Source organism: Kogia breviceps, chromosome 9 (genome assembly GCF_026419965.1).
Source record: "Kogia breviceps isolate mKogBre1 chromosome 9, mKogBre1 haplotype 1, whole genome shotgun sequence".
Classification (NCBI taxonomy): domain Eukaryota; kingdom Metazoa; phylum Chordata; class Mammalia; order Artiodactyla; family Physeteridae; genus Kogia; species Kogia breviceps.
In genome coordinates this window covers 112,057,943-112,071,371 of record NC_081318.1, presented here as the reverse complement: position 1 = coordinate 112,071,371, position 13,429 = coordinate 112,057,943, and the positions used below count along the sequence as shown (strand labels likewise).

The following is a 13,429-nucleotide window of genomic DNA, read 5'->3' as shown; positions in this document are numbered from 1 at the left end:
CACCAGCAACGATTAGACTTCCTGTTGCTCCATAGTCTCTCCAGCATTTGGTGTTGCAATTTTGTCTGTATATATCTTGCAATACATTAATTATCCATCTCCCTCATACGTTCACACTTATTGGCATAAAGTTGTTCGTGGTTTTCTCATTTTACGATACTTTGTTATCTCTGACGTGCTCTTCGTATGATTTTCTTGCACGTCCTTCTTCCTCCCGAGCGTCTGTGATTTTGGTAGATTTTAGGACACACTGGCTTTAGTTCTGTTTCTGTCTATTGATATTTTCTTCATCATTTCAACGATTTCTGATCTTAACTTTTATAATGACTTCCTTCTACATTCCTTAGAGTTATTCCATTTTCATTCTTCTAATTTCAATTTTTCCTCCTTTTAAAGATTAGAAATTTAGTCTTGAATACCATTCTGCAGCATTTTATAATTTCCAAGCTGTAGTACATGCCTTTTTCATTCAGTTCTAAACGACTGATATTTTCATTGTGATCTCCTAACCATGAGTGAAGTAAAGAGGTATTGTAATGTTTCTGCAGTATGTTTACATGTTATGTTTTGAACTTTTTCTGTTGACTTCTGATTGAATCACACTGGGTCAAAGGTCGTGGCATGCATGAAAGAGAATGCTTACAATTCAGTTCAACTTTCCATATATGGTCAAATTTATTTAAAGTTATACAGATTTTAGAGAAGAATCAAGTGTCTGTCTGCTGGGTGCAGGGTTCTACGTATTTCTATTAATTTGAACCTGTTAATACTATTAGAGTTATCCTAACAGTATTATGTAGAAATAATACTATAACACTACTATAATTATATATAAATAATAATCCTCGTATTCTATATTTTCTCTTTGACATACTTTTTTGTTCACATCTGGTTTTTCGTCCTTTTCTGCTTGATGTGGGTTGTTTTTATAAACTGTAGATTCCCTTATATTTGTTTCTGCTAGATTAGAAACTACAGATTATACACATATTCTCTGAGTAATTACAGTCAATATTTTAGTTGCACCTAATATTTTAAAATACGTAACTATCTTTTTTGCGAATGTAGTCTCAAGTCATTTTACATTCCTTTTATCCTAACTAAGGTCTTATTATGATTCCATCACACATTTAACACTCATTCCCAATGGCTAATTAGCCAAAGTTTTAGTTTAACCTAGTTTTAGCAATTCACATCGAATTCAACTTTTGACACAGCATTTCCTTCTCGGCCCTTTCCTCTTTTCATGCTCTAGGCCTTCCTCACCACCCACATTTCTTCTTCTGGAAGTGTAACTTTTAATCATTCTTTCAGTGAGGACTGCCAGTAATAAACTGCCTCAACCCTCATCTGAAAGCTTTGTTGTGCTTTCACGAGATGCTGGTATAAAATTTTAGACGGACAGTTCTTTTTCCCTCAACACCTTAAAAATCTCCCGCATTGTCTTCTGGCTCCTCCGGGCCCAAGTCGGCCATCCATCCAACGGCCATCCCTGGGTTGTGAAATCTGCTGTTTCCCTTTGGATTTTCTCTTGTCTTCCATTTTCTGCAACAATGCTAAATGCTTTTAGATGTGGATGAACTGTCATTTTTCCTCTTAGTTCTCTGAGTGCGGCTGGCGGGCTCTGTCTCCTCATTTCTGGCCCGTTCTCGGCCAGCATCTCTTCAAACCCCACCCCCATTCCCTCCACTCTCCCGTCCTCACGCGCGTCTAAATGACCGTGTCCAATGGCCCGTCCACGTTCTCCCGTGACTCTCTGGGCTACAGGGAGGTGACTCCAGCTCATCCATTCTCTTTAGACCAAATCCAGCACTTTGGAAATGCCAATGGCTACTCATCTCACTGCCAGAACTTCTCAGGGATTCTCTCACACACCCCCGTTCTTGCTTCATCTCTTGCCACTGTGTGTCACAGTTTCTTGTCCTCTCTGGTGGATGTTAGTCCTGCTTCCATCTCCAGGGCATTACAAACACACTTATCTGCACGTGTAAAGTGGCAATCTCTCTCGATCCTGGGAGCCGCGCTGCCTGGTAGCAGACCGCTTCCCGCGCTGGGAACACCGGCGTGCAGTGGCACCTGGGCTGGGCTGGGCTTGTGTGTCCCCTGATCACCCTCCCGTGTGCTGCGCTACGGGGACGCTCAGGGACCTCCTCGGGGGAGGCTGCGGTGCTGCGGGGCCATGCCAGCTGCCTGGCCGTAGGTCCACGTGCACTGTTTTCCAGGGTCTTTCAGGAGGGGGCGAGCCCCACCCCAGCTCCCAACAAGCTGCAGGAGCTTGGCCCCTACTATTCCCTGGGACCTGAACCACTGCCGTCGGTGCTGGCTTTAGGACCTGCAGCCTGGTGGGCACGGGTGTCAGCATTGCTCACTGCTCCGGGGGCACCTCCGTCCCGTGTCTGAGCCAGGCTGAGTCCTTTTGATTTTCCTGTTTTATGTGCCATGTGTGCAGAATTACTGAAGACTGGAGGAAAAGGTGGTCAATGTCATGATGGCTTAAAAGCCTGAACTGTCCGGGGAGCTGAGTTCAGCCTGGAGTCACGTCCACTCACTCCCCCAGCCGCAGCTGCTGAGACACGCCGACCCCAGGTCACTCACTGTAAGCAGTGAGGTGTAATAAGTTAAGATTTCCCTGAGTTTCAAAGCCGATGTGATCAAACTGGTACTCCTCTCGCATCCCTTTGTGTGAGAGTTTTCTAAAAGGGCACCCTAAAATTATGCTTGATGCAGGAAATCCCGACAGCTTTTATAAATCTTCTAATGCTTGAGAAAACATCCTTTTGACTTACTTCATGGCCAGCTCCCAGACTTTATTTTTGCTACATTTCATCCTCTTTCTCCTTAGGCAATTAAGAAAATCTGATTATTCTAATTCCTACCAGCTCTAAACCCTACAATTTCTGATACTTAAACTCTCTAATAATCTCAACCACCAGCCACGTGTGCTTTTCCTGTCCCATCTCATGATCAGACCAATTCTCTTCCTAAGTCCTGTCCTACATCAAAGCTGGGGTTTATTAGACCTAAGTTACCAGACCTTGTAACCATTGTAACCATCCCTTCTGCCCTATGGCGATCCCATCAGAAATGAACCAGAAGAGACAGAAGGAATCCTAGGAAAGTACAGAACTGCCAAGGGTACATACACGCAAAACTAGCTTAAGTGCAAATAAAAATGCCAAAATCAAGAGGGTCCCACCATGGAGGGGCCTCTAAGGTTGCCCTGAAGTTGAATCCTGGGAAAATTCACATGAAATCTATTTGGAAGTTTTGCTCACTGAAGTTGGTTCGTTGAAAGAAACCATAGGAAGATGTCATAACCAAGTATTTCTCTTTTATAGAATTTATTTTCCTTAAAGGGGAAAAGAAGAGCTAAGGTCAGCATCTTCTTCTATCAGAGCCAGGAACAGTTTCTTAGAATGCAAAGCCTAGCATCGCTGCAAAGCTGTAGTGAGAGTCAGGGCACTTTCGTGACTCCGTCCTTACCTTGGTGATTCGCCAGCCGGTCAGGCGGCGCCGGGAAGCTGGGTCCCGCCAGATCTCCAGGACGGCGAGGAGATGTCTGCTCCACCTGGTCCTGGAGAGACAGGTGCGGAAAGGCTCTGGTCAAAAGAAGCACTTCACACAGCTCACAGCCAGCAACCCCAACACTTCTTTTCTTTCTTTCCCCATTTCTCACTTTTTCAATTTATTTACTTTTTAAGTTTTGAACGACAGTTGTTTAAAATACACTGTAAAAGGAAAGTTAATCATAAAAAGGGACAGCCTGCTGGCTAGGGAGTTGGAAGCAAAAGTTACTCCTTGTTTTTGGCTTAAATTGCTTTCCCTGAATAGCAGTTCAAAAAGAATTACTGTCAACTGTAGGGTTTAAGCCACGAATGTAAAGAATTAGCATTCCATGGAGCAGCACAAGCATCTTCTGTAACAATTACTGGTGATCAAGCCCTAGGTGGTCTGTTACCTGGGAAGGAAATGCCCAGCAACTGTTTTATAATTGGACCCTCCACAGAGCATCCGGAGCTCAGCAGCACCGCAAAAAGAAATTTTCCTAATAGTATAGATTTATTCAGATTAAAATGTTTTCCTACATCAGTTTTAATAAGTTATCTTTTTATAGCTGTTTGTCTAGTCTAAAATTATAAATTTATTGGCATCTTATTCATAAGATCCTCTGATTTTATTTTACTATCTGAAGAGATGTCACTATAATTTTCCTGTTACCGGCTGTTGGTGGTATGTTTCTTGATTTGTTTCACTGATTAGTGGGAAATACATTTTATTGACATTTTCCAAGACTAATCTTTTAGCTTTTTTGACCCTCTCTATTGTATTTTGTTTCTATTTCAGTCTTTTTTCTCTTTCTTTTTTTTTTCTAATTTTATTGGAGTCTAGTTGATTTACAATGTTGTGTTAGCTTCGGGTGTACAGCAGTGATTCAGTTATAAATATATTCATTATTTTTCAGATTCTTTCCCCTTGTAGGTTATTTCAGAATACTGAGTAGAGTTCCCTGTGCTATACAGTAGGTCTTTGCTGGTTACCTATTTTATATATAGTAGTGTGTATATTCAGTGACATTTTTTTAGACCTCAGGTGAGGAGAAAAATTTTCGGCAAAAGCAAAGCTCACAACTCCAGGAAAACATCTTCATGGGATTATAATCAAGCCAATGAAAGATACATTAAAACATGGACAAAGAAAATGGGCCTGTAAAATATTTACATGCTTAAAATAATTAGCAGTGATTGACTTGGGGTGAAGAGATGACAGATTTCTCCGGCAGATTTAAGAAGCTTTTGTAATTTTTATAAATGCATATGTATTGCCTCTGTAATTGGAAAGGTTTTAGAACTGTGTCAGAAAGTATAAGATCTGCGTGGCAAATCTATTAATATAAATAAAAATTGACACAAATACAAGTAGCTACCTTCAGCATCCTGGTACCACAAAGCTCCGCACATGGAAACTGCCCCCCCCCCGCACCCGTGGGTGCCGGCATGGCGTGGAGCTTACGCTGCCAGCCGAACTCCCATTTCATAGATGAGGGAGCGTCCACCCACTCTCACCCCGTGGTTAGGGGCAGCCCTGGGGCTGGACCCCAGGCAGCTGGGCTCCAGAACCCAAGTGCCTTCCAGCCCGAGCTGCTCACACAAGAAACTCCAAAAAAGCACGTTATTCTGACAAGACACTTTAGGGCCTGAAAGCTCCCCCCAGCCCCTGGCCATTGGCTTCTGCATTCAGAGCCTTGGCCTGCCCGGGTGTGGGGGAGGATGGGTGATAACCCCAACTGTGTGTCCACAGGTGTGGGTCTGGTCCACACTCGGCTGGGGCCACTCCCAAGAGAGGGAGGGTAGAGTGGAGAGCAGCCTGGAGAGAGTCCAGAAGGGAGAGAAGATGCTTGCTACACGGGAAGCACAGCCGCCTTCACACCTTCCTCCAGAAAACCCGGGAAAACTGAACAAAGACCTCTGGCAGGGGAGAGATTTTCACGTGCTTCTCTCTCTCTGCTCTCCCCCTTCAAAAGGAATAGCGCTCTTTCGGCTTTTTTAATCACAGACGTTAACGCTTGCTAGTTAGGAAAATCTAGATGCTAAAGAAAAGTATGAAGACAAAAATGAAAATGAACCTCTCTTCTCTCACGCAAGGATGTTATCCTACCAGCAATTTTGGGGGCTGTTCTTTCAGAGAAAAAAAAATGCACACACAGAGAGTGTGTACAGGTGCAATGTTTGAATTATTTATGGATAGCGCATATGTTATATCTGAATCACATGGCGGTTACAAATGATTCCGATCAAAAATGGAATCACAGTCATGACACCTACTGTTATATTTTAACGTAGCTTTCTGGAATTTTCCATGGCAACAAACATTCCCCATCAGCCCTTTCCTAATTCTAGCATACCCCATTAAGTAGCTGTGTAACACGATTTCTTTCATTAATACCCAACTGGCGAACATACAGTTTGTTCAGAAAGTAAGGTTCTGATTGGGAGAGAGGAGAGGGATTAGTCTGGAGAACATGGTGTCTGGGAGGCAAGAGTGACGCCGCTAAGACTGTCCCCCTCCCCCGCCCGCAAGGTGCTGAAGGTGGAGCTGGGCCGTCAAGGCTAGAGTACACGGTGGTCCGCCCAGCCTAACAGATTCAGCAGTCTCCCCGTCCGGGGTCACCCCACCTATCTTCAGCACCTCCACAGCCCCGTGTTTCTCCATCCAATCGGCTCTGTACCATCTGAGAGAAATATCTTTTTCCTTCTTTTCCAAATCTTAAAACCACCCATATAAATTTTTGGAAATACAAAGCAGATACAAACATTAGCCTAAATCCCATGACAGCGGGGGGTAAGGTAGCATTCTCCTGGACTTTGCACCTTTACTATGCATAGCTGGACACTGCGGAAATCACAGGCTGTAAACAATTTTGTTTTTTCCCCAATTTATATCACAAGAGGTTATTTTAAAACCTTGGTGAATATCATGTTTCCAGATTCTAAACTACTCTCAGAAATACTTTCGGTCATTTGCAAATTTCAGATGACATAAGTACAATCAAACAAATACCTTTGTGCATAAAACCTTGTCCACGTTTCTGATTATTTGCTTAGGAGCTCCAGAGGTAGAAGGACTAGGTCAAAAGTTATGTGCTTTTTTTGGGGGGGGTCTAGACACACACTGTGTCAAGCTCTCATCCATCCAGCTCACCCTTCCACCTGAAACAGAGACCTGCCCACTTCCCAACACCCGAGGCAGCCAACACTGTGACGGTGACTGTTCTGGAATGTTTATCTCGCCAGTTCCAGAGGCAGGCAGTGGCCTAATCCTGTTCTGGGATTAGACATGTCCACTGAAGGTGCACATTTTTTTCACATGCTTATCAGGCCTTTGTGTTTCTCCTTTTGGACTACCCTTTCTTTGACAGGCCAGCTGGACCAGTGCGAGGGCTCCCAATCGAGCCTCTGCGAAGGAACCTCGGGCCCCATCACCCAGCTGAGGGTTTGGGACCAGCATCTGGACTCGCTGAGTCAGCTGGCAAATCTGGCAAATGGGCTGCACGACCCCTGCGGGACGGCTGGGAGGGCACCGGCCCTGAGGTCCTGGACTCCCCAGAAATGTCGGTCTGTTTCTTAATCTTCCAGGACGAGCTCTTTATGCGCTAAGAAACAAAGTTTGGTCCTCTTTGTAGCAAATACTTTTCCCACCTTGTCTGAGATTTAATTATATTTTTTGATTCTCAGAGTTTTAAGTCAATGCAGTCAAGTGTATTGAACTTTTCTTTTGGGCTCATTATTTTACGCCTGAAGCACCCATTTACGTGTTGTCCTGGTTTCTTGCCCGACTGGGTGCCTTCTCTTTCATCCCTCTGCTGTCTATTTTGGAGGGCAGGAAGAGGTGAGGCCGGAAACTGACCAGTCCACGCAGGCCCATTTATCACCCAACCTTCCCTCGCGCCTGGTCTGGAAGGTCACGTTCCCATCACACGTTACAATCCACGCACACAGGGGTCTGTGGTCGTCGTTGGTGCCACAGACCTGCTCCTTCCTGGGCTAGCTCCCAGGGTCCCAGGCTCACTGCTGCTGGACACGTTTATCATCAGCATATGCTTCCCCCTTTGCTGCTTTTACATGAGTTCCTCAGCCCCTTTCTTCTAAACAAGTAGCGTCAAAGTGTCATAGGGAAGAACAAATCTGACTCCATATTGGATCTGTTTCCTTTACTTTAACCTTTGTCCTCTATTGCTTTTGCTTGGAGTTAAAGAATGTGGCCTAGAGCCTGAAATATACAGGATAGCCCCGTTCTCAAGGCTCTGACCCTTAAGGGTGTTGTAACACTTTTCCATTCCTATAGAAATAAAAAGTTGCAGGACAGAGAGTAACATTCGCCTTGTGGAAGGTTTACGGGGAACATCCTGAACTGACATACCAGGACAGCTGCAAGAACAAAGGAACCCGACACCAAGAAGCCTGCAGCAACCAACCGTGCCCCTCCCTCACCTGGCCTTTAGTGAATGCTTGGCTGAAACCCTTGGGGTAGTTCCGGGTGTTCTGGGGCATGAGCCACCCACCTCCTTGCCCGGCCCTGCAATAAACCTTTCTCTCCTCCAAACTCCAATATTTCAGGGTAGTTTGGCCACATGGACTTGCGTTTGGTAACAAAAGTCTGCTTAGATTATTTAAACTTCTCATCTGGAATATTTCCTTATATTTAAGTAATTACTACCCATTACTAACACCAATGCTGGGAGTGGACCCTCGGACTGAAATCAGACCACAAAAGCATCGAGAGTATAAACCAAGAAGCTGTGACACCCCACATATTTCAAAGGGTTTGGGGGTGCAGCTGCCCCGAGGCCCTGCTCAAGGCGTTTCTGGGGCTGGGCGTGGCCCGACAGGTAAACAAACACCTCGGTGTTTCCTGTGCACATGCCATTCTGAGAGCCAGTCACCCAGCAACGTGCTGCCCTCCCGAGAAAACCTCTCTTCGGTGACTGTGCACAGCAGACCCCACCGAGACCCTCTGCTCAGAAGACAAGCAACCTTCTGACCTAATTTAAGGCAACCTTATCTAAACAGTGTGACCAGATTTAGTAACTAAACATACACAACGTTCAGTGAAACTTGAATCTCGGACAAACGACTAATCGCTTGTCTGCTGTATGTCCCAAATATTGCATGGGGCTTATCTTAAAAAAATATTGTGGTTTATCTGAATTTAACTTGGCACGTTCTAGTTTATCTGGCAACTCTACACCTAAAGTGCCGTTCGAAATCTGACAGGCTTGCCTGCCAAATTACAGCAGTAAGAACAAATTCTCGACAACGGCCTCATTTGTTCATATATAAAACTCCCAGATCGAGAGAGCAGAAGTCAGTGTATAGAAGCTTCAGACAAGAATTCCATTATCTTGCAAAGGCAAGAGAAATGAAATTGTATGGAAAATGATGGTGTTTGTAAACTAAAGCCAGAGCATGAAGGCAGCCGGGCGGGAGAAGTTAACCACGTGGCATAGAACAGAAACTCCCCACAGGGCTGGAAGGTCAAGTGCAGAGGAGGTGCACAATAATACAAACTGGGACGAGGGTGAAGTCTTCTCGCTGGGCTGGCCTGGTCTCCTCCAGGGCTAGTCTGGTCTGTCGGGGGTGGGGGGGGGGGTTCTCCCGTCCCAGGTTGGTGGGCCTGCCTCCCAGGTTGGTGAGGAGGTCAGAGTGGCCAGGCCGGGGCCCAGGGCCAGCACTACACAGCCTCCTTGTCTGCAGGAGGCCCAGGGCCCGCAGAGGAAGGTGAGGGTTCTTCTCCGAAGGTGGCCACCAGCCGACGATGCTTCTCGAAAGCACCGTCCTCGGTCATAGTGCCGTTCACCCCTCGGAGAGGTGGGGGGCTGGGAGCCCCTTCATTAAAGCGGCATGGGTCACTTCGCCATTTAGTGCTGGATCCCCAAACCCATGTGCTTTAGAAACATTTTCCAACGTCGGAAGCGAGCGAGGCCTAGACACCTTCCTCCTGCAGGGTGACCTCGTGCTAAGTGATCTCGTTCAAGCCTCGCTGAACCCCGAGAGCTGGTGGGGGGGTGAGCCACAGGGTGCGAAGGGGCAGGCAGGAGAGGCCAGACATGGACTAATTCTCCAGCACGGCTGTGCCATTCCTCTAGAAAGTTCCTTAGTGAGCCTCACTTCTGGGGTCGCATGAATGCCCCCAGGCTTGCTCCTACGGACCTCTTGCCGGCTCCAGGCTGGGGCACCAGCCTGGCCAGCTCCTCTGGACCCTCCAGTCCCACCCTGGACCTGTCCTCCTCGTCCCCCGGGAGCATCCACTGCCCACTGCTGAGGCCTCTGCCCGTGGAGGGGTTGCAGGGGGGGATCTTGCAGGGTTAAAGATTACACCTAAAAAGTGCCTCAAGCTGGGGTCAGGACCCCACGGGGCCTGGCGACAGGGCTCGGGCCCCTCCCTGTCATTCCCGGAGCATCACCCTAGTCTCACCTGGAGAAACAAGTGAGAAAGGCAGACTCCCGGCCCCACGGGCCCTGCTCAGCCCTGAGTCGGAGCTAGAGTCTGAGCCCCTTACCCTAGGTGATTCACTCACCGGAACATTCCAGGGGCCACAGTCGTGGGCCTCCCCCTCCTGCTCTCTGTCTGGAATAGTCTCTGCCCTCCATACACATCATCGGCTCACCCTCCAGGTCCAGCCCCAAAGGCACCCCCTTCTGGAGCTCTCTGTGACAGCCCAGAGGACCGTGGTCACTCACCCCTCACCCCGCTGCCCTGCTTCAATTAAAGTGAGAAGCAAGGGGGGTGGGGCGCGCCCCTCCTCCCCTAGAGCATGGTCCACACTGTCCCCCCTCCCACCCCCAGCCCGACCTCAGCCTCGCCGCCGACTGCTTCCCGGGGGAGGCGGCGAAGGTGGAGGCCCCAGGATGGAAGCAAGGCCTCAGAACGCTGTCCTGGGACACACCGCCCCCTGCTGGAGGCCAGCGGAACGACCCGTGTTTCAGCAAAAACCTTGACAATGCAGCCCGGGTGCAGAAAAGGCAAGAGGCCAACTGTCAGCTGGCACTCACGTCTAATAAAGCCTGGCCTAAGCTGCTGTGCAACAGTACAAGATGCTCGAGAAGAACACTGCTCCAGGGACCAGAAGATGTTCACTGGGCAGCTGAGCGGCTCTGGGGTCACATATGATTTGGAGAGCAGCTGGGAGAATCTGATGAGGCCGGAGTGTAACACTCAGCACAGCATCTGCCGCGTAACAAATGGGAATGAGCAGGTAAGGCCAGACTCTGGGATCCAATCCCCGTTTCCCACCTGCTGGTTAGTCCTGTGACACTGGGCAACTTTCTGCATCTCTGTGCTGCCTTGGGGCGGAATGGGGACCTCACAGGTCAGTTGGGGTCACAAATAAATTAAAATGATGTAAACAAAGGGTCTGTCGAGTGACTAACGCTACCAGGTGTTCAGTGACGGTCAGTAAGGCAACAGGGACAAGAAGTCCATAAACAAGATCTCTCTCTAGTGGGCGTCCCAGGGATTTGTCCTCACACCTGCCTGTATACAATCGCTCAGGGACCTGAATAAAGACACAGTAGGTGCCCTTAGTTACCCTGCTAAGTTGAGCAAAGATCAACACCACAGAAAACAGAACGAGAGGAACTGAAATGTCCTCGACCAGCGCGAATGCTCAATCAGAATCTACCAGCAGAAATCTAACGTGAATAAACTTAAACACTACAGGACCCAAAACCAACCAGCCGACCACCCAACAGTGCACGAGAATGGTGTAGGGAGGGGAACGGGCAGTCCCAGGACAGCGGCCCGAGGCAGCCGCTAAGACAAAGCCAGAGTGGCTCCCAGCCACCCACAGCCCTCCCGACAGCTGCCCCTCTGCTGAGCAGGGCAAAGACATAATGACAAGGGATCCCCGCTCCAGCTCCCGGCAGCTCTTGGGCCTCCCCCAGGCCTTTCCCACCAGGCAGCCCTCCTGCCCCCTGACCTTGCTGACTGGAGAAATTGCTGACCCCCAGCTAAGGCACAACAGGCCAACGCTTCTGCAAATCAACATGGGAAAACAACAAATCAAAATGGAAATGCACCAAGCTACGAGACTGCTGTCCTAGTGAAGGACAGGCAACTAAACGGGCCCAAAGCCCGCTTCTGTCAACGGCATGGATGTCTTACTGTGGAACTTTCAAACATATACAGGTGGGGAGGTGTGATCCAGATTTCATATGTACCCTCCCCCAAGCCACAGACAATTAGTAATTTTTATTAAAAATGGATGTGAAGATGCCAGTTCAAGATGGTGACGCAGGAAGATTCTGAACTCACCCGTTCCTACGGACACACTGACCCTACAGCTACACAGGGAACAATCTGCTCCTAAAAAGCCTACGGCTGGCTGAGTGATGCCCGCACATCAGGCAAACGAGAAGGAAACCGTATCAAGGCAGGAGGGAGGGGCTGGGACACGACCTGGCCTTAAACCCCACCCCTGGCTCAGTGACCCACAACCGGGAGAAAACTCGAAATCTGGAGCTTCTCTCGGGGAGCAAAGGTTCAAACCCCACATCAATGCCTCAATGTTTAGGGTCTGCACCTGAGAGGCAAGCCTGAAAAAACATCTCGTTTTGAAAACCAGAGGGGCTCACGTCCCAAGGTGCACAGGACTGCAGTGATCTGGAAGGGCCCACGTGCTTGGGCTCATCCGCCCAAGACCCCGACTCAGAGGTCGGTGCCATCTTCACAACCTCTCTCTGCTGCACTCCGGAGCACCAGCATCTCCTGGAGGGGAGCTTTACATACTACAGGTACCCTGTTTCCAGGTGTGGTGCCCTGGTTCAGCAGTTGCTGCCCAGGGGATGCCACCTGATCACCTGGCTCTGGTGGCCAGAGGGTCTGCATTCCCGGGCTTCACAAGATTCTGGCAATGAGAGCGACGGTTCGTGCAAAGATGCACCCTAGGGCACTGCACAGAGAGAAGATGGAGCCCCAATATTTGTGGCGGCCACCCAGGGGACACCACCAGAGAGTCTGTCCAACGGGGCTTACCTTGGGGGCCCCACACAACTGTGTATATTTATACACTTTTAAAAGCTAATGCCTGAGGGTCTGACTTCCAAGCAGCCCGTATTGAGGGGCTGAGATCCTCCCCTTAAACACACTGACAGGTTGTGGTACATCATCAGTGACTGGGAGACATCAAAAATACAAAGGGCTTCCAAGAGAAGCACAAAGGTTTGAGTGATGACCGAGAGCTGGGGTAGGGTTGACAAGAAAATGTATGAAATAATAATAAATCTCACTGAAAGGTAATTATATAGTATAGATATAAATTAGGCACTTATAAATAATTAGTTAAGGGATAACAAGATAACAAGATGTAAAATATGACATCAAAAACATAAAACATGGTGGAGGGGGAGAGTAAAACTGCTGAGTTTTATTTAGAATGGGATCAAACTTAAGTGCTTATCAACTTAAAATAGACTGTTATAGATGTAACTTACGTAAGCCTCACAGTAACCACAAAGCAAAAACCTATATAGAAAATATACAAAAGAAAAAGAGAAAGGAATATAAGCATTATATAAGCACTAAAGAAAGTCATAAATCATAAAGGAAGAGAAGAAAAGAATAGAGAGGAACTACAGAAACAGCCCGGAAAAAAAAAATGGTGGTAAATTCATACCTATCAATAATTAAATTAAATATAAATGGACGAAACCCTCCTGTCAGAAGACATGGGGTGGCTAAATGGATAAATATATAAGACCAGGGCTTCCCTGGTGGTGCAGTGGTTGAGAGTCCGCCTGCCGATGCAAGGGATACGGGTTTGTGCCCCAGTCTGGGAAGATCCCACATGCCACGGAGCAGCTAGGCCCATGAGCCATGGCCGCTGAGCCTGCACGTCCGGAGCCTGTGCTCCGCAATGGGAGAGGCCACAACA

The 13,429-nt window shown here is 47.8% G+C and overlaps 1 protein-coding gene across 5 annotated transcripts in view; it reads right to left on the bottom strand.

Annotated features, from left to right (window-relative positions):
• Positions 1 to 13,429, bottom strand: part of GRB10 (growth factor receptor bound protein 10) — a 188,244-nt gene that overhangs the window by 88,914 nt on the left and 85,901 nt on the right. For all 5 annotated transcript variants that reach the window (XM_059074699.2, XM_059074698.2, XM_067042955.1 and 2 more), the window contains one exon: positions 3,484 to 3,574. In XM_059074699.2, the coding sequence (XP_058930682.1) occupies positions 3,484 to 3,574 (91 nt within the window). The remainder of the gene's footprint in view (positions 1 to 3,483; positions 3,575 to 13,429) is intronic.